The 19,447-nt window shown below is 34.1% G+C and overlaps 1 protein-coding gene and 1 non-coding gene across 3 annotated transcripts; one reads left to right on the forward strand and one right to left on the reverse strand.

Annotated features, from left to right (window-relative positions):
• The first annotated feature begins 6,534 nt into the window (after nucleotides 1-6,534).
• Nucleotides 6,535-6,607, forward strand: TRNAE-UUC (transfer RNA glutamic acid (anticodon UUC)). The gene has a single exon. It is a non-coding gene; the product is annotated as a tRNA-Glu (tRNA).
• Nucleotides 6,608-7,266: 659 nt separating this feature from the next.
• LOC141682586 (uncharacterized) lies at nucleotides 7,267-10,369 on the reverse strand. 2 transcript variants are annotated; one of them, XM_074487276.1, is made up of 5 exons: nucleotides 10,232-10,369; nucleotides 9,369-9,436; nucleotides 9,173-9,259; nucleotides 8,942-9,076; nucleotides 7,267-8,638 (listed from the first exon to the last, which is right to left on the reverse strand). In XM_074487276.1, exons 2-5 carry the CDS (start codon nucleotides 9,423-9,425, stop codon nucleotides 7,487-7,489), a joined length of 1,431 nt encoding a protein of 476 aa, XP_074343377.1. In that variant the 5' UTR covers nucleotides 9,426-9,436; nucleotides 10,232-10,369; the 3' UTR covers nucleotides 7,267-7,486. The 2 variants fall into 2 exon arrangements, with proteins under 2 accessions (XP_074343377.1, XP_074343376.1); XM_074487275.1 differs by having other exon boundaries at nucleotides 8,942-9,088.
• Nucleotides 10,370-19,447: the final 9,078 nt, after the last annotated feature.

The following is a 19,447-nucleotide window of genomic DNA, read 5'->3' on the forward strand; positions in this document are numbered from 1 at the left end:
AAATGCCCTGCCAAGCCACATTTGAAACATTTGAATTTTGACTTATCCACCATGTTTCTATTTGGCTTGGCTGCTCCAAAGTTCTTCTTGAACTTGAGCTTGGCAAATCTTCTTGAAAGAAATGCTAGGTGCTCATCAATCAATGTCCTCCATGTCATCTTGGCTCAATGAATCTTCACTTTCAGCTAGCCCCTTACCCTTATTCTCACAGACCTTTGAAGTTGATTCTACAGCTTCCATCTTCACTTCCTTCTCCTTTTCCAGATCAGCAACTAGTGCAATGGATCCTCCTTTCTTCTTTCCTCTCTCCATTCTTTCATCATGCTCTATCTCAAGCTCATAGGTCTTCAGAATACCATACAGTCTCTCCAAAGTAAACTCCTTATAATCTTGTGAGTTTCTCAATGAGACTGTCATTGGTTTCCATTCCTTTGGAAGAGATCTGAGAAATTTCAGATTGGAGTCTTTAGTTTGATAGACTCTTCCATGCAACTTAAGAGCATTTAGTAGTTTTTGGAATCTACTAAAAATGTCAGTGAGTGACTCACTTTCTTCAATGTGAAAATGCTCATATTGCTGAATCAGGAGCTGCATTTTATTTTCTCTTACTTGCTCAGTGCCATCACAAATTATCTGTATTGTGTCCCAAACTTCCTTGGCAGTTTTGCAGTTGATAATATTATCAAACATGTCTGCATCGACTCCATTGAACAAAATGTTCATGGGCTTTTTATCCTTCCTGACTTGTTCAATGTCAGGGTCAGACCATTCGTGCCCTGGCTTTGGAACAGATGGCTCGTTTCCTGTTGCAGCTCTCATTGGAACATGAGGACCTCTTTCTATGCAGTCCACATAGGCCTCATCTTGAGAAAGCATATGAAGATGCATCTTTACCTTCCAATGATGGTAATTATCTTTATCAAGAAAAGGAATCTTGACTCCAACATCTTTCTTGTTCATCTTGTTGAATTGTTTTGATCTTTAAACTCTTTGTAGATTAAGAGCTTGCTCTGATACCAATTGTTAGTCCCTTAACAATGTAGCAAGAATTACAGAAGGGGGGTTCAATGGAATTCTTGAACCTTTTTCTTGAAATAAAATGTTCAGCTCGGTTATAGATATATTTGTTTTGATTAGCACAATACGGAATGTAAACTTAATTGAATCAAAACATAAGTAATTAAAAACAAGAATCTTTAAAAAAACTTTATGGTGGATTTAAACAATTCCACCAGAGATATATATAATATATCGAGAGGACTCTGTGTGCAGAAATGCTCACAGCTGCTTACAAAATAGAACTACTGAGAATACAGGAAATGCTAAAGATTTTGCTTACAAAGATTTCTCTATTTTTGTGTTTCTCAGCTATATCAGTTATTTTTCTATTTGCTACTCTCTTGGTTTATATAATACCAAGATTACAAAGTCAAAAAGACTGAACAAATATAAAATCTAACAGTCTTAAGCTTTGCTGCTTTTCATCCTCTATTACCCAGTTAATGGGCTTCCACAGTGTGTTTGTATACATCTCGACGGCTGTGTGTCAGCTTTTACTGTTCAACTGCTGTTTGAATTCTTCATATGATTATCCGTCGATTTTTAGAACATCCGTTGATGATTTAATTGATCATCCGTCGACTACTATATTAAACATCCGTTGATAGTCATTTGATCATCCTTCGATGGCTTTGTTAATCATCCGTCGGTAGCTATTTTGACACTTGACTCTATTTCACTTATGCAGAATTACAAGACATCATTTATGTACAATTAATCAACCTATTCTGCATATCTAGTTAAAGTCAACATGACTTATATGCTACTACAGATTCTATACAAAGGTGCATACATAACTGTGCTACAAACTTATTATTACATAAGCTACTCACTCGATGGATAATAAGTTAATCATCAGTCGAGACTATAATGAGTTATCCGTCGGGACTATAATTCTTATCCGTCGAGTGCTACATTATTTCACTAAGTAAAATCTACTTAGATGTTTTGTTTATGAAATCATCAAGTACACAACATATGCCCAACAGAAAATCATGTTGATTTGTTGGTGCGAATGATCTATTGATGATTGTTTTATAAATTGTAGAGTAATTAGAATGAGTTATAGTCCAAATTGATGCATGCATGTTGTGATTCTTGAAAATTTCGAATGTTTCTACTCGATTAAGTTGAATTACGTGTTAAATTAAGTGATCATACATGATTACATTTGAATTATGAGTTTAAATGAGTTGTAAGAATGAAATTAAACTAGTTTGGGATGATATACTCGATGCATGTCAAATAAGGGCCTTGCATGTTTGATTCTTGATTGTGATAAGTGTTAAGGCCGAATAGGCCATAGGAAATAAAGGTCAAAACTTGATTTTGGGTAATTGAAAGAATGATTGAGTGTTTATATGTGAAAATCTTTGATTTTGCTTGTTGGATTGTTGTTTTGGTTCGAATTAAGGATAAAAGAAAAAGGGAAATTGAGTTGATTGATTTTAAAAGCTATAAGTGATAGCTATGGTCGTAAGTAATTAGCTATGAATGAAATTGTGTGTTCGTATGAGTTATAAATGTTTGATTTGGAGAATAGTCAAGATTTAGCGAGTATAAGTTGGTGATCGAGTATATATATAGAGATATAAAGGCTATGAGAAAAGAATGTGTTATGTGCATGTGTGTATATAAGCTATACTCGTATAGTTCGAGTCAGAAGTATAATCGAGCTATCGTATTGAGTGAACGTTCCAAGAACGAGAGTTGAGAAACTAATTGAGGTTTTGGTTTTGATTGTAGATTCGGAACGTGAGGGCATTCAGGCTGGGAAAGGGAAAGGTATACTAGGTGGCAGTAGTTCAACCTTTGTGAAACAGGAAAGCGAATTCAGGAAAGTAACTCTAATTACTTGTGTAAATGGTTATAGAGAGAATGTTGTTCATACCATGTAGAGTATTGAACTGTTAAAATGATGAACCCCTGATATCAATTTGAGATACCCTGTCTTTGATCTTGTAAAACTGTTACTGATAAGCTTATTGATTCAACCCTTTGGTAACCTATCTTTTCTGTTCAAATTATTTGTTATGCCATGAACTGTTATAAACCCTATAATTACCTTTAAGAACCCCTTGTAATGATGCCATATTCTTTTATCACCATATCCCCTATTGATCCTTGGAACAGTCTGATTCTTTTAACTTAAGTACCTTGTTATCATTGATTCCAAACCCCTAGAATTTCATCTTGTTTATCCTTGATTCATTTCCTTAACTTTGAATTCTTGAAATTGAATCTAAGAATGAGTTTCGACTTGAAAGAGTCCGAATGATTTCATATTCTTGGTAATGATAAAATGAATTTAGAAAACCTACCTTTTCCAACTCAAGGTTTTCCAAACGAATTCCAGATGGATTGGATTGGACGTAAGAGGCTAGCGGGGCTAGTCCAGTCATTGTAAGAGGCTAGCGGGGCTAGTCCAGTTTAAGGCTGAAATTATGTCGTATGGTACCTTAAAGACCGGATGGAGGTCGGTACGGGCTGATCACCCGTATTATAATGAAATAAAAAGATAAAGTGGTTCAATCAAGGGTTCTATATTGATTTTAAAAAGGAATTGAAACTTCCTACTCAGTAATTGATTCTTTGAAAAAAAATGAAAATGGTTTATATTTCTTTGAAAAGAGTTTATTGTGATATTGTGAAACTTAAAGCTCGTGAACCCTGATTTTAATCTGTTGATCATATAATTGGTTCCATATAGTGAAATATTGTTGTTTTCCTTTCTAAAAGATCTGTTTTGATCCTTTAATGAGTTGTGATGAATGTCGGCTTTTACCCTGCTTCGAGCCTTGTTCCTTGAAAACCCCACATTTTTCCTTCATAACTCTTTCATAACCTGAAAGATGGAAATCTGCCACCTAGAATAAATAAAGTAGAATGCCCTGAGATTGGTAAAATATATTGTGGATTTTATATCGTAGAACTGCTTTATAGTTACTTGCTGAGTTTTATACTCATATGTTTTATTTTAATCTAACCATGGCAGTTAAGCAAGAAGATGGTCAGGCTTAAGCGCACTGCTCGTAAGAGCGTACCTGGTGGTCCCTACCGTGTTGAGGGCTTCCGGTTTCCAGAGCAGGTAGTGGTGTTTTGGAGTGAGAAAGCGCTTAGCCAGAAGGTTGTAAAGATACAATGGGTTATATGTCGGTTCCAAGCCAGAATCGATTATGTTTATTTAATATTATTTTGGGGTTGTAAGTTATATTTTATGGTTGGTAGTTGTAATCTTGTCTCATACTTTATCCTGTTTGATCCTGTTAGTAGTTAATCGGGGTATATGCTTATTTAATTATTAGATTAAAGGTGTGTGGGTCCTCATTTCCTAACCCCGAGATTGAGGGCGTCACACAGTAGAAGATTGAGACTAAAATAAAAGAAGATAATGCATGGAAAGAGTTAGAAGACTGGAAGACTTGTAGAAGATATCTGATTGATATATTTTAGGAGACATAATTATATTCCATATCAATTAGAAGTTATCTTGTAACTGTGTACTATATAAACACAGGCTTAGGGTTTACACTATATGTATTATCATTATCGAGAAGATTATAAATTGTAACCTAGCAGCTCTTAGTGATATTTGTTCATCACTGAGAGAGAACAACAGTTTTTATTGTAACAGAGTTTATTCAATATACTTGATCTTTGTTACATACTTGTGTTAAATCGATTTGATTGTATAAACACTGTATTCAACCCCCTTCTACAGTGTTGTGTGACCTAACAATATCTTCAACCATTACACCAAAAAAATTAATGATACTCTGTTAGAATGCACTTACGTTTAATTTAATATTTTCTTCGCTAATAATTAAAATCTATTTGAATCAATTATGTTGCATATCTATTATATTTAGTACATGCGAACATTATTTTTTATCAGTTATGGAAATGCTAATAAACATCTTTTAGTAATTTAAAAATTGACATTGACAAATTACAAAAAGAGCAATGTGTACTCTACATTAAATTGGAATTACTAATTTTCTTTTAATAAAATCACATCAACATCACTGTCCATGCCACCAAAATAACCAAAATCAAAGTAAAATCACTAAAATTTGAATCCAAAAATTGTGAAACACAAATTACCACAATTTTACACCTCTGAGATTTTGACAATTTTCGAAAGTGTTGGTTATTGTGTTGCCAATAGTGGAGTAGTAATTTAAAATTTTACATTGTCAAATTACAAAAAGACTAATGTGTACTACCTATATTAAGCTGAAATTACTAATTTTTTTTACTAAAATCACATCAGCACCACCGCCCACACCACCAAAATAAAAAATCAAAGTAAAATCACTAAAATTTGAATTCAAAAATTGTGAAACACAAACTAACATAATTTTACGCCTTTGAAATTTTGACAATTTTTGAAGGTGTTGGTTATGGTGTTGCCACTGGTAGAGTATGTGAAATAATATTATTGGGGGTTTTTACATACTCATATCTACTGTGATAGGATGAAAAATGAGATCAATGGGTTTATGGATATATAGTCGAAATATAGCTAGAATTCAGTGACAAACTTGTTTGTAAGTAATTGCTAAAATAGTGATTGTCGATTTGGTGATACAAAAGAATGACCGAGTGTGGATGGTGTATACACGATAAAGATATATGAGCGTAGGATATGTAATGATAATACCACTGTATTGCCGAAAATTGTTTAAAAATGGAGGATGCATGAGGATTAAGGTGCAAATCCAAATAACTAAAATTTTGATACATAAGATTTAAATGTGTTGTTATGAGTAAATATATGTATAAAGAATAAAAGTATGTATTAGTTCTTAATTCTTATTTGAGCACTTACACACACGTCAGTCTACTTCAATAGGTTTTTAAAAATAGTTTTGTTTTTCCCTTTTTAAGTTACGCCATTTTTAATTATATAAAAAAAATTATAAATTCTTAAATTATAATTTATTGTCATAATCAAATATGAAGTTCAGATAAAAAATTCAAGTCTGTATCAGTTTCTACAAAAAAATATACGTTATTCTAAATTAATCGTACTAATAACATATAATATTTCAAAAATCACGAGTACTTATTTCAAAAATCAAAAGAATTGAATTACACGATTTCAATATAGCTCGTATTTTGCACGAGTTATTATGATAATATATTTAATGAATGACATGATAAACTATTATATTTTTTAATAATCATTATGCACGTAATAAATCGATTTCAATTTATTGCGTTGAAGTGTAATCTATATAATATTATATCTTGTTAATGTTTGTTGGTCTGCGACACTCTGAGTTAGAATGTTATGTTATATATTTTGTTTCAAGAGTAAGTATTTTTAGTAATTTCTCTGATAAAAAATGTGCTTTTAATATTAGTCGACATTGTTTGATATTTCATTTAAATTAGCAAGTGTTATATTACAAAAGAAAATAAACCTAAATCCGTTATATATTTGCTATTGCGTATTTCTCTGTTTATCATTCCGTTGTCGTCCGGCGGTTAGGATATCTGGCTTTCACCCAGGAGACCCGGGATTCGATTCCCGGCAACGGAATTTTTATTTAGAACATTGATTTCATTTTTATTTTTGCTCGATGCCTATATGGAACAAAACAATAACAATAGGAAGAAAGGAGCTGAGGCAGATTGAAGATATCTATTATCAGTCATCTACTTATCTGGCATATTATAAATCAAGAAGCTTAAAATCCGGCATCGGCTAGAATGCCATAAACAAGATTCAGCCAACTCACCGAGGAGGCGAGGACTGATATTCTTGCTGGCTGCCCTTGAACAGCTCATATAAAGTTATAAGTTATTGCTAAACCAATACTCTCTCTATCTCCCGTTCATTTCTATACACTTTACTTTTTGAAGGTTTCATTCAATTTTATACATTTCAAAACATATCAAAAATAGTAAAAGTTCTGCAATATAAAAATTAACTACACCCACTTGCATTCAATACTTTCTTCCACTACACTAACTTTATATATTTAATATTGATTGATCCCACTATTTTACCCCATTTTCTTATTTTTTTCTTAGAACATTCCATTTTTTCTTAATCTCCATGCTCAAATGTATACAGTTAAGGAGGGAGTACCCTACAAAGCAACTTATAAACTTCAGGAAATTTTGAAAAAAAAAGAAAAGAAAATCTATGCGGCAGCAAGTCAGGAAGCACTTTGAATAAGATCAAAAACAAGCAACTCAAAGTCTAAGAGAAAACCATTCAGTTAACCAAAACAGGCATCCAAAATCGACAGTAATACTGAAATACGAAAAACACAATCCTATTCTTCTCTGCTTTGGTACATGCTAAATGTATTGCAACCTTAAAAAAGAAACTGGAAACATGACTTGATTGATGATTTCAGTCATCACCGCCACCTGACAAAGATACGCGCAGCTCTTCACAGCCTTGTGCTATTCATGCCAAAGGCACAAGGCTGTTCACGTACGGAATGTATGTTGTCCACGAGTTGATTCCCCTGCTTCTGATCACTTCAAATTTCTCTCTCTCCACATCACAGGAATACAGAGCGTTGTCAATGTTGAAGATACAGAAATCCCTCTTGGGAGCAAACAACACCCTGAAGGACCGGTTATCATAAATCTTCATATTAAGTTCCACAGTAACACGGCGTTTTAAGCACATAGTAACATCCCCAAACATCTCAATTATGCAAGTGTTTTTCACTTCCTCTGTGTCATCACATGCACTACCACTCTCAAGGTAAGAAGGCTCAATGTATGACTGAATGTAAGATAACTTTCCATCTACCAGTGTTAAGATACCTTCGCCTTTTAAGGTTCCTGAACATATAGGCTGAACTTGATAGATATCATTTTTGATATCCAAAGCTAGTAGGTCACCTGATGATGTAGCCCAATATGCCACTCCATTCTTGTATAGACCATTATCTTTCAAATTTGGTACCGAAAACTCAGGACAGACAAGATCAGAGCAGCAGATCCAAGACCTTGTCTCTGAATTGTAAATGTCAAAGCAAAGTATTGGAAAACCACTGTACATGTCAAAGGCACATATAACCTTGTAATTTTCCCCACAGTTTAAAGGCGAGGGCTCGAAGGCAAGTACCAGATTTGGTTCTGGACCATGATAATAAGTAGACTGCGGCAGCAAATGAAATTCCCTAGTTGCAGGATTACAGACATAGTATTCATTTACTTCATCTCTGTCACCAACTCTTTGACAGAGAAGCAATCCTTTGCAGGAACTTCTGATCTTAATGTTCCAGGGAAGAAAGGACAAAGTAGAATTAGGAACGCCATACGCAGACTCGTCGAGGGTCACAAAAAAATGGTTGGAACCATTCTGACAAAAGAATCCGGACATCTCTTTGAAGCTGTAGCTTTGCAAATGGGCTAAGAAAGGATGTTTTATGCATTCTTCCCAGTCCTTAGAAACTGACATAAATCTCACAAGAGATTTTGCTGGGAGGAAAGGTAATATGCGATCCTTCGCTATATCTTTCATTTCCATGTCCTTTGGCCGCTTTATCATATTTGGTGGCATGTTAAATGCTTCATTGAAATCAGTTATCTCAAACATAAGGTCCTGCATTATAAAAAAACAATAGTTCATGCATAGCAAGATCCGAATATGTTTTACTTCGATTTTACTGAAAACTTTGGTAGAACCCCCCCCCCCCCCCAATAGCTAATAACCATTACATTTTACTTCAATCTTCTTACTGAAAATATGGTAGATCCAATGGACTGTAAACACAGTGCCCATTGCAAATATTTTAATTCACTTTATCTAAGCTTGAGATTGGGGTGGAGGGGTATTCTAACTTATCAGAGTTCAAGATAGTCTCAAACTTTCTTTTTAAACAAAATTAAAAATACTACTACACACCTTATCATCCAGCTCACTGATGGGTGATGCATCCAGCTCACTGATGGGTGATGCATCCAGCATATAAGTGCTATCATCGGGACAAGTAATCTCAGAGTCAGTTGATTTATGGGAGTCCCTATCCATGTCGTCTAACTGATCTTCATCCTAAATGACATAAGTTATTACACCATATATCTCAAAGAAAGATAGCTCTAAAACGTTAGCCGGGGATAGAAAACAAAAGCATACATTTTTGAAGGCATCATCAATCTCCGAATCTAAAGACTCATTGTTCATTTCCTCTGATCCAACGAATTCAAAGGACTCGTTGTCAGTCTGAAACGGTATAAAACCAGAAGATTGTTGTTAGTCACAATTTGTATTCCCAACATATAACAAAAACAAATGTTTTGCAATATAAAAAAAGTGGAAAAGGTCCAAATACCGTGTGTAAATCATCGGAGCCAATCAATTCATAAGAGTCATCATCACTTTGATCCATTCTCTTAAATCCTATATATAACCAATGAATTTAGTTAGAGGAACTAGTTTCACATATCCAAGTTCTGAAGATAATAATCTTGGTTAAAACTAATTTGAACATAACGTTACAAAATCAATTAAATATGTAGCACAAAGAGCAGGAAAACAAGCTAAACTTGCCAAAACAATTGTCAAACAAAAACTAATCCAGCCCTAGTATCAACATCTATATGCAACCAACCAAATATTTATAATTAAAGGCAACAGAAAGAACACAAAGGCTACACTCACAAGAATTAAATTTTACTCATAAGAATTAAAAATTTAACATACACCGGTGGGGTCTAAACGAGGGCAAAAAATATTATAAATAGTATTTACCCTAACCGCGCAGCACAACTAGGGTAAATATTAGCGTCGCTCAATTAGGGTAAATAACATTTAGCGGATAAATAAGGATAGATTTTGTTGGCTCCGCTGCGGCGGCATAGATATAACCCACAAACATGAACGTTAAGTTTCCGACATGATAAAAACACGAGCACATACACATACATAACGTATTAAACTGTAAAATCAAGAAGAGAACCAACAAGTACACTAGTTAAGTAAAGTCAATAGATATAAAACCAAAAATGATCGATTAACAGCGACGTGATGAACAAAGAAACGATCAAGAAACACAGATCAACATAATACAATCAAGAAAATATATAATCCAACAACCAATAACAAAAAAAAGGACATACATAACATGACATGTATAAAACAGGGCAGGGTATAAATAGTAAACGTAGATGAAGAGTTTTGTTGAAGAATACTTACAGAGAAAGCAAAAGGGTGGACAAAGGGTAAAATCAGCGAAAATGTAGAGACAGGGCGGAGAAAGGTTTTATGTATATCCGATTATTTATATACTGCAGCACTGCAAAAATATTATTATGGGGAGTTGTAGTATCAGGGGAATGAAATTTGGACCTGGGTCGATACTGATGTGGATTTTAAAGGACACTTTCTTAGTGGGCCAGGTACGTGTCATATTTGTTAGGTTTTATCAAAAGTTTTGTCATCGACTATTATGTCACTTTGAAAGTTGGGAATTTCAAAGGTCATGCTATCAAATTTCTACAATTTTTTGTTTTTGGTTTAATTTATTTTGTTAAAAAATTTCATTCGGATATAAATATTATATAAATAGGTAAATATATAATTTCTAATAAATTAGTGATATAGGTTTTTTTTTTTGACAAATGCAGAAAACTTTCATTAACTTCAATATAATACAGTCGGGACAAACCCCCAACTGTCGATACAACCAGGTGGTAAAACAAATATCATACTAAAAACAATTAGATGATTTGTTTCCTGATCGTTTAACACATAGAATTTAAAAATTCTTGAAATTAAAAACGAAATAAAAGACATCCCGAGCAATCCAAATTGTGTCAACATCTCTGAAAATAGCAACATCGCAATTGACCATATCACATAAAAACCATTGTTAGCCCAATGTTCAAAAACACCAATCACTGAGATTGGAAAAACGACACCACAGCTATCTACTTGCCGGACACCGGCTATAGACATGCCGAAAACACCCCAGCTATCTACATGCCGGATACCAGCTATAGACATGCCGAAAGTGTAAACACGTGAAAGATGAACAATCTTTGGTTGTGAAAGGTGAGCTCTTGCAATAATTAACACCGCTCCAGATTCGACGCAGGCTTTGCAGACCACCAAGAATATCAATAAACTCGTTCTCAACCGATTCAACACGAAATAAACCCAATCATAATTAAACAAAAACATAACAAAACACTCCAAAAGGAGAGACAAAACACACACTCCAAAAGGAGAGACACGCAAACACCCAAAAAATTGGGTTTTATTGAAGGAAAATTAATAAGGATAAAAGAGAATGAAGGGTTGGGGCTTTCCACCGGAAAAAACCAGTGGAAGCCCCTTGATTTACTTGAAAATAAACAAACCCTAGGAGAGGAGAGAAGAGGAGGGAGGCGGCTAGGTTTTTTTTTTAGTGATATAGGTTTATTATTTTATAATAAAAACAAAAATTAAATTTGTTAATAATATATACATAAAAAATGTCTAATAAAAACAGTATTATATATTTTGGTTGTTAATTGTATTTTTTTTAATATCAATGTAAACTTTTGGAAATTTTATATGTTTTTACTTTACCAACTCTTTGTCATTTTAGGTGATAAAATAATTAGTATTTGAACATTTCATGATAACTATAATAACAATTTAAAATGAATAATTTCTAATGAAAAATATCATTATTTACTTAAATATCAAATATGAAATAATGATTATTATTATTATTGTTGTAAATTTAATGAAATCTTAATGAAACTTAAATACAATTATATATTATTATTTAGTTAATTAAATTATTTTCGATTAATCACCAATCTCCTTCTATATATTAAAGGGCAACCAAGGGCAAATTGAGTCATTTAATGGTTGTGAAATTATAAGTTTACCCTTTTATTTTCAAAAATTACACAAATGACCCTCTTATATAATTTAAACTAAAATTAAGAAGAAATTGGGTATACAGCAAGATCGGAACTCATTAACATCTATTGTCAAATTACATGTCACTGCCACTATGCTACATATTGCCACTATGCTCTTATTAGATAAACCATATCATCTCTTTCTAACATAATTTTTTTCTATTATTTTAACTTTTGAGTCAATAAAATATTACTTTATATTATTTATGTAACTTCGTTTTTTTAGTTTCCGTATAATTGTATCTCCTCCGATATATTAAAAAAGGACTACGGGCAAATTTAGACATTTTAATGGCAGTAAAATTATAATTTTACCTTTTATGTTTGAAAATTTTAAAAACGCCATTTTCACGCAATTTTTGTTAAAAATAAGTATCGAACCCAAACTTTCTACTCAAAAACTTCATATCACTACCATTATGCTATATAACTTCTTGAGTTTATTTAAATTTTTTATTAGATAAGCCACATCCTCTCTTTTTTATCAAATTCTTTTTTTATTAATTTAATTTTTGAGTAAATAAAATGTTGATTTATATTATTAATGTGCCTCCTTTTTATTTAATTTTTGTAGTTTTATTATAAAATTTAAAAAATGCCACCACCTCATATTAGTTTCACTCACCTCATATTCATTTATATATATATATATTAAATAATTTTTTATAAAAATAGTATTTAAAAAATATAATTTTTTAAAATAATTAGTACTTTTATTGATCAATTTTTTTACATTATAATTTAATACATATTTTTAATTTGTCATTCATTTGCATTATAAATCAATTTTAATATGATTTGATATTAAGATTATAAGATATTATCAATTTTTTTATATATTACGAATTAGTAGACTGTTTTATATTTAAAAAATATACTAAAAATATAAAATTATTATTTTTAATATCCGCGTGGAAATCCCCGTTCCGTCGGAAATCGGTAATGAAAAGAATTATCGTTTAGGATTCAAGGTGTGTTCGGGGATCAGGGCGGGGATAGTATTTTCCGACCCCGAAATGACCCGATGCACATCCCTGCAAATAAACTTCAAATATTTTAGTTATAATGATATAGTTTTAATTTTTTTATCGAGCTAAGTTAAAATTGAACTCTACGATAAAAATTAAGCCCTCAACATTTAAGTTATCTAATACCCCTGCAATAGTATGTATGAAAACAAAAAGAGGTAAGAAAATCTTGTAAAAAGTTAAAATAATTATTTATTGTATTCAAAAATTCTTTCTATATAGATGCAAGTTTATTCGAGATAATATATAAATATATATTACATGCCCGTGTCTTGCACGGGTTTTTATGCTAATTATCCAATTAATCATTGAAAGGTATCTTCATCAAATAATGTCGATTTTCAAATTTCAGAACACTGTTTAAGATATATAATGACACTTTTGACAATCCAATTTTACTGACGTTAAAGATAATATCAAAATATTGTTGTTCAAATATTTTTATAAACTTTTAAGTTTTACAATTTTCATTTTATAACATTTTTTTCCTTTTTAATGTTAACAGTGATTCATTTTTTGCTTTTTGTTTATTAGTGATATTTTCGATTCACTAAATTATTTGAAAATTTTGCATATATTTGGTTTTTTACGTAATTTTATTTGAACAATTAGATATTTAATTAAATATTCGAATAATTGTTATTTACTATAATCAACTATGATGTAATTTGTAGAAGGGGTTGAATACAAATAAAAATTATTTGAAACTTGAACTTAAAGATTTGCAAAACATAAATTTAAAACACAAGATATACAAATTTTAGTTGGTTTGTTATTGAACTTACACCTAATTTATATATTGAATAAATAATTTGCCTAAATTACAAGGTAATTTCAAAGCTGGTTTTACATTGTTTCTCTCAGAAATACTTCTCTGAACTTAGTCCCTTGAAAAACTTTATAAACTTATTTTTTCGTTGAAATATTGGCTTGTACTTTTTATATATTATCAAGTTACAATTTACTAGACAACAAAATATTGCATGTCTCTTTGTCTACCTAGATCTATATGGTGACGCTAGACTAAATTGGCTTTCTTAATATTTAATCTTCAATCTTAAATGTCCCTCTAATTTGTCATGCATAAAAATGAAATATTTCTTCTTCAAATGATAAAACTTTTATATTTTTTCATTTTCAAACTCAGCATCGATATACGTGCTTTACTAAGTCACTGTCAATTGTTATTATAGTGTATTTTACCTAGTCTATTAAGTCACTGTCAATTGTTATTATAGTGTATTCTACCTAGACGTGTCTTAGCCGTTGATAGACTGTAATTATTGATGTCCTTTAGCCCTTGGTGGTGTTTTTCTCCTCATATGTTGATGACTCACTTCACTCAAATAAAATTACATAACATTTCATATTTACAATTAATCACCCTATTCTATTTAACTATTGAGTCAACATGACTTAGGGATGAATATTCTCATCATTTACCAGTACTGAGATCTAATTGAGGTTATAAATTTTATCAGTTGATAAACTATTCTGTCAACGGCTATAAAAAGATAATTAGACGTATCTACAAATACATATGATAATTATGCTATATATTTTGTTTATCATAAAAAATACATGTGATTCCTAACAATAATATAAATTTATAGTATATTACAGATTTTTTTAATTATTACCACAAGGCTTAAAGTTTAGATTTTTAGAGATAAATACAATTTTTGGGCCCCCTTAAAATTTGTATTCATTTTAAATACAAAAATTATTTCAGGTAAATCTTTATTGGTGGAATTGTGAAGCTATATGAACAGTAGACATGATAAGTCAACACTAGAAACTAACAGATAAATAATATTATATATACATATAAATTAGGAAGAAATGAAGATAAGACAAATACAAAGAATCTAAACAGAAGAATAAGGTTTGAAGTCTGCTAACATGTCAGTGAAAAAAGTTCATTAACATGTTCATGCCTCTGTGAAGAATAAGGTTTTAAAACTTTTAAGGTTTAAGAAGTGTTGAAGATTTAGTTTAAATGGGCCACCGAAAAATTTTCGTGTATTAGCAATAATTGAAAATATACAATGTTCGAAATATAAGAATCTGATGAATGGAAAGAAAACAGCGACGGTCTTGAAGTTGTACTAACTAAAATAAATTTATTTTAATGTTCAAGCGTCGGTGAAGAAAAGAGAATAAAGTAATAAAGACTGTAGTAACAATGAAGACGTTGTCTTAGTACCTGAAAAGATTTCGGTGAAAGTACAGTGTTTATTGAAAGTCAGTGTTCGAAGTGATAAAATTGCTACAAACTTAATAATGTTTGTGTTGCTATAATATGAATGCCTAAAACGAAATTAGTCATCTGTTTATACTAGGAGTCGGCGGTTCGTGAAATGAATTTGAGTATTATCTATAGAAGAATTGTTAAGTTGGAATTGATGATTTGGTTGTGCGAGAAAAAGGAAGAAAAATCAAGATGGAAAAATAATGCTAGAATTATGCCAACATAAGTTGTTATATGTTGCAAAATGATATAAATAACAAGTTGTTATGATTTACATAATAATATAAACATCAAGCTGAGTCGAGACACGACAAAACATTATGTTGTTACACAAGGAAACACCTACAAATTGTACTGATAGAAAAATTAAGTTAAAATCTTTTGTATGCCATACAGGCGCCACCAAGGAACACTAGGCACCACGGAGTCTTGAAGGCCTCCAAAAACTAAGTCAAAAAGCTACACACTATATTTCTGGCGCCACCAAGGCTATACTAGGTAGCACTTGGTGATAACTCCGGTGAGCGGGGTGGCTCCTTCCGACGCCGTTCCTGTACCTTCTGTGCGTGAACGAGGTGTAGCTGCTGTTGGGAGCCTACAAAATAACACCGGGGGGATTTCGTCCCCGCGACGCCTCCAGTGTAAGAATAAGTGGCTGGTTGGGAAAGATGAAGATAGAAAGGATTAAGGTTGTTGTGTGTGTATAGGCTGTATGTAAGAGAGTGTGTGTAATGAAAGTGTTTTTTCTAACCCCTAAACCTTTCATCTTTGGGGGTATATATAGCCCCAAGGTAGGGTTTAGGGGTTGGTACCTCTGGATCTGGGCCGTTGGTTCTTGGAGGCGGAGGATGCCTGGCTCGTATGGCTTGCATACACGTGTCTAGGGAAGGACCACCTTCAGGGTGTCCTAACGGCATCTGACACGCGCCGTGTTTGTCTGATATGCTGGTTGTTGATAGCTGTCATCGTTACGTTCCCACGTACCCTTTCTTGGAGGGTTGCGAAATGTGCATATGCCTTTTGGGACCCCCCTCAGGGTGATTTTGGTTATGGGCTGGATCTAGGTAGGCAGGTGATCCAGGTCATGGGTTGGATCCTGGTTGGAAGGTGATCCAGGGCATGGGTTGGATCCTGGCTGGGGGATGATCCCGATCCTAGCCACTTGATTAGTTGGCCCTGAGCCCGGGTCTCTCCACTTGATTGCACTGGGTGAGGGGGGTCTTGATCCATCAATTGAGCCTGATACCCCTTAGATCCAGGTTTGGCCCCATCCAGGTTGCTTATACCCTATCATTTGCCCCCAACTCCCTTTTGCAGATTTTCTGGATGAGGGAGTAGAGTAGTATCACATAGTTATTGCTTTAGGAGAAAAATTTATGCTCCCTGTTGCCCACCAATCCGGATCTGGAGTAGTAGATGCCAATCCGGATTAAGGTAGAAGAATTTGGCTGCTTTGGGAAAAATTTATGTCCCTATTGCCCCCAATCCGGATCTGGAGTAGTAGAGACGGATCCGGATTATGGTAGATTAAATTTGGTGCCTTGGAAAAATTTCTGCTCCATGTTTGACATACGATCCGGATCTGGTGTAGTAGAAGCCGATCTGGATTAAGTTAGAAGAACTTTGCTATTTTTGGAAAAATTTCTGCTCCCTGGTTGCTCCCCAATCCAGATCTGGAGTTGAAGGGATAGATCCGGATTAAGGTAGGTGGACTTTTGTTGCCTTAGAAAAATTCTGATATTTGTTGCCCCCAATCCGGATCTGGTGTAGTAGATACCAATTCAGATTAAGGTAGAAAAACTTAGATGTTGTGGAAATTTATGCTCCCTAGTTACCCCCAATCCGGATCTGGTGTAGTAGATGCTAATCCGGATTTCTGTACTCTGAAGATCACTAATCCGAGTTCATCATGATCCAGTTTTAGGGCTTTGAATTCTGAAAAAATTTGGGAATTTGTAACGGTTTTGTTCCTTTCCCCCATGATTTTGAATTTGGACAGTTGTTCCCTTGAAAATCGGCCCCTAATGATGATGGGGTTTAATGTGCTTTAAGTATGTATATATGTGTGTATATCCATATTTTGTAACTGTTGGATAGACGAGTCCCTAGCTGCCACGTGGCAGGGGGGAGTTACTCCTTCCTGGGCCTATAAAAGGCTGCCTCCCCTCTTCCATTTTATTTTTTATTTTCACCCAAAAACGAAGAGTCACTTCGCCTTCTTCTTTTCTCTCTCAATTCCCTTGGAGTTCTTCGAAGCTTTGGAGTGTTTTCTGCCTGATTTTTCCACCGCTGTTCCTTCTTTTCTTGCTCTCGTATTCGACAAATCTATAAGCCCCTATTTCCCTTTTGTCGTTCTTTATTTTCGGTTTTTCGTATTTTCCTCCTAGTTTTCGCATGCTTCGAAGTAATCGATAGATTTTTGTGTTTTTGGTTCATTTCTATAGAGGTTTTGTATGTTTTCGTTTATGTGTTTGCAGATCTGTATATTTTTATGTGTTTTTGGCTCGATCTTGGTTGATTTCTATAGGTTTTTGGTTCGAGTTTCTAGGTTTCGCAATATCTGTTCTTGATGTTCTTCGCTTGAATAAAAATATGTATATGTAAGAAGTATATAATCAGCCTTTTTGATTCTTGGTCAATCTGTTTGTGGTCAAGTGTTTCGATTTGATCCGGGTAGGGGGTTATAACCCGGATTTAGGGTATTTTCTGGGTAGGATTGTATGATTTGGGGTTTTCAAATTGTTTTTGGTTGCTTTGGATCCGAATCTGGGTGTTTGGCATAAGGATCCGGGTCTATGACTGTTAATTTTTTTTTTTGGCTTGTAGTTAACATGATCCGGATCGTTGATGTTTTTCCGGGTGGGACTTGTATTGGTGGTCCGAATCATTAGTTATGGTAAAACTAACACAGCGTACTTGATCCGGACCGCTTAGCAAAACAAATAAAATATGTAGGGTCCAGGCTAACTGTCCTTCATTTTAATAGGTATATGGTCCGGACCAAGAAGCAGGCCAGGAGAGTCTTTAATTGCTACCCAAACTTTTTCGGAGATGAGAGTGATCCGGATTCTTCCGGAAGAGAACAAATCCGGGTAGGGATGGGCAAGAAAGCCTCCCCTTCCACTGAGATAATTTTGAAGTTTAGATACAAGAAGATTCTAGGGAACTTGGTCCCCTTCACACCTGAGGGCTATTGGATAGATGTAAAGTATCACTTTGTCGAGAAGCCCGCAGAGATTGATAACGAAGTATATTATAGTAGGGTTAGGTATGACAGACAGCCTAATGGACACCCCGGGGTGTATAACCAGGAAGCTCTCGAGAGGATGTTCGCCGAGTAGCCTATAAGTCGGGATCATTATCAACTAAAAGATTCATTCTCCGAGGCGGATCCGGCTGAGATGGATGAGGCGGTCCGAGCTGCGTTCCAATTGACTCCTGATGTTGAGTGGAGGTGGCCGAAACCTCATGAAAGGATCTATCACCGCCCGGAAGACGGTTTTGTTCCGTTCTGGATGGAGCATCTTACGAGATTAGGTTCCGGGCCGCGGAGTGTGGTTATAGCCCGGGTAGAGCTAAGCCTATTATGCACCAGACCTCTTTGCAATTTTGAAATGGGGAGATTATTCTGCTGAAGGGGTATGACCTGGCTTATCTCCCCTATTTTATAATGGAGGGTGTTCAGATCAAGTTTAGTCCAACTGTGCTTGAAGGCCGGGCCTTGTCCCAGATGAGATGCTTCTGTGATTCCTTCGAATTCCAGCCGACCCGGGACACGTTTATGAACCACAAGCTGCTTTTTAAACTCTTCTGTAAGTTTTTTTAAAACTTTTTGGCTGTTTGGTCCGGGTCTCCTCCCCATTTCTATGTGTATGACCCGGATTGGCTGTTATGTTTAGATTTGTCCCCTTTGTTTGCATCTGACTTTTAATTCGTTTAAATAAAATATTGGCCCTTGATCCGGGTCTCTTGCTTCGCCTGTTGATCCGGATCCCGGTCCTATTCGCTTTTGACTTGTAATTTGTTTAGATAAAATGTTGGATTTTGATCCGGGTCTCTTAAGGTCCTATTTGCTTTTGACTTTTAATTTGTTTAGATAAAGTGTTGGCTTTTGATCCGGGTCTGTTGCTTCGCTTGTTGATCCGGATCAAGGTCCTATTTGCTTTTGACTTGTAATTTGTTTAGATAAAATATTGGTCCTTTATCCGGGTCCCTT

The sequence above is a fragment of the Apium graveolens genome, chromosome 9 (genome assembly GCF_009905375.1).
Source record: "Apium graveolens cultivar Ventura chromosome 9, ASM990537v1, whole genome shotgun sequence".
NCBI classification, from domain to species: Eukaryota; Viridiplantae; Streptophyta; class Magnoliopsida; order Apiales; family Apiaceae; genus Apium; species Apium graveolens.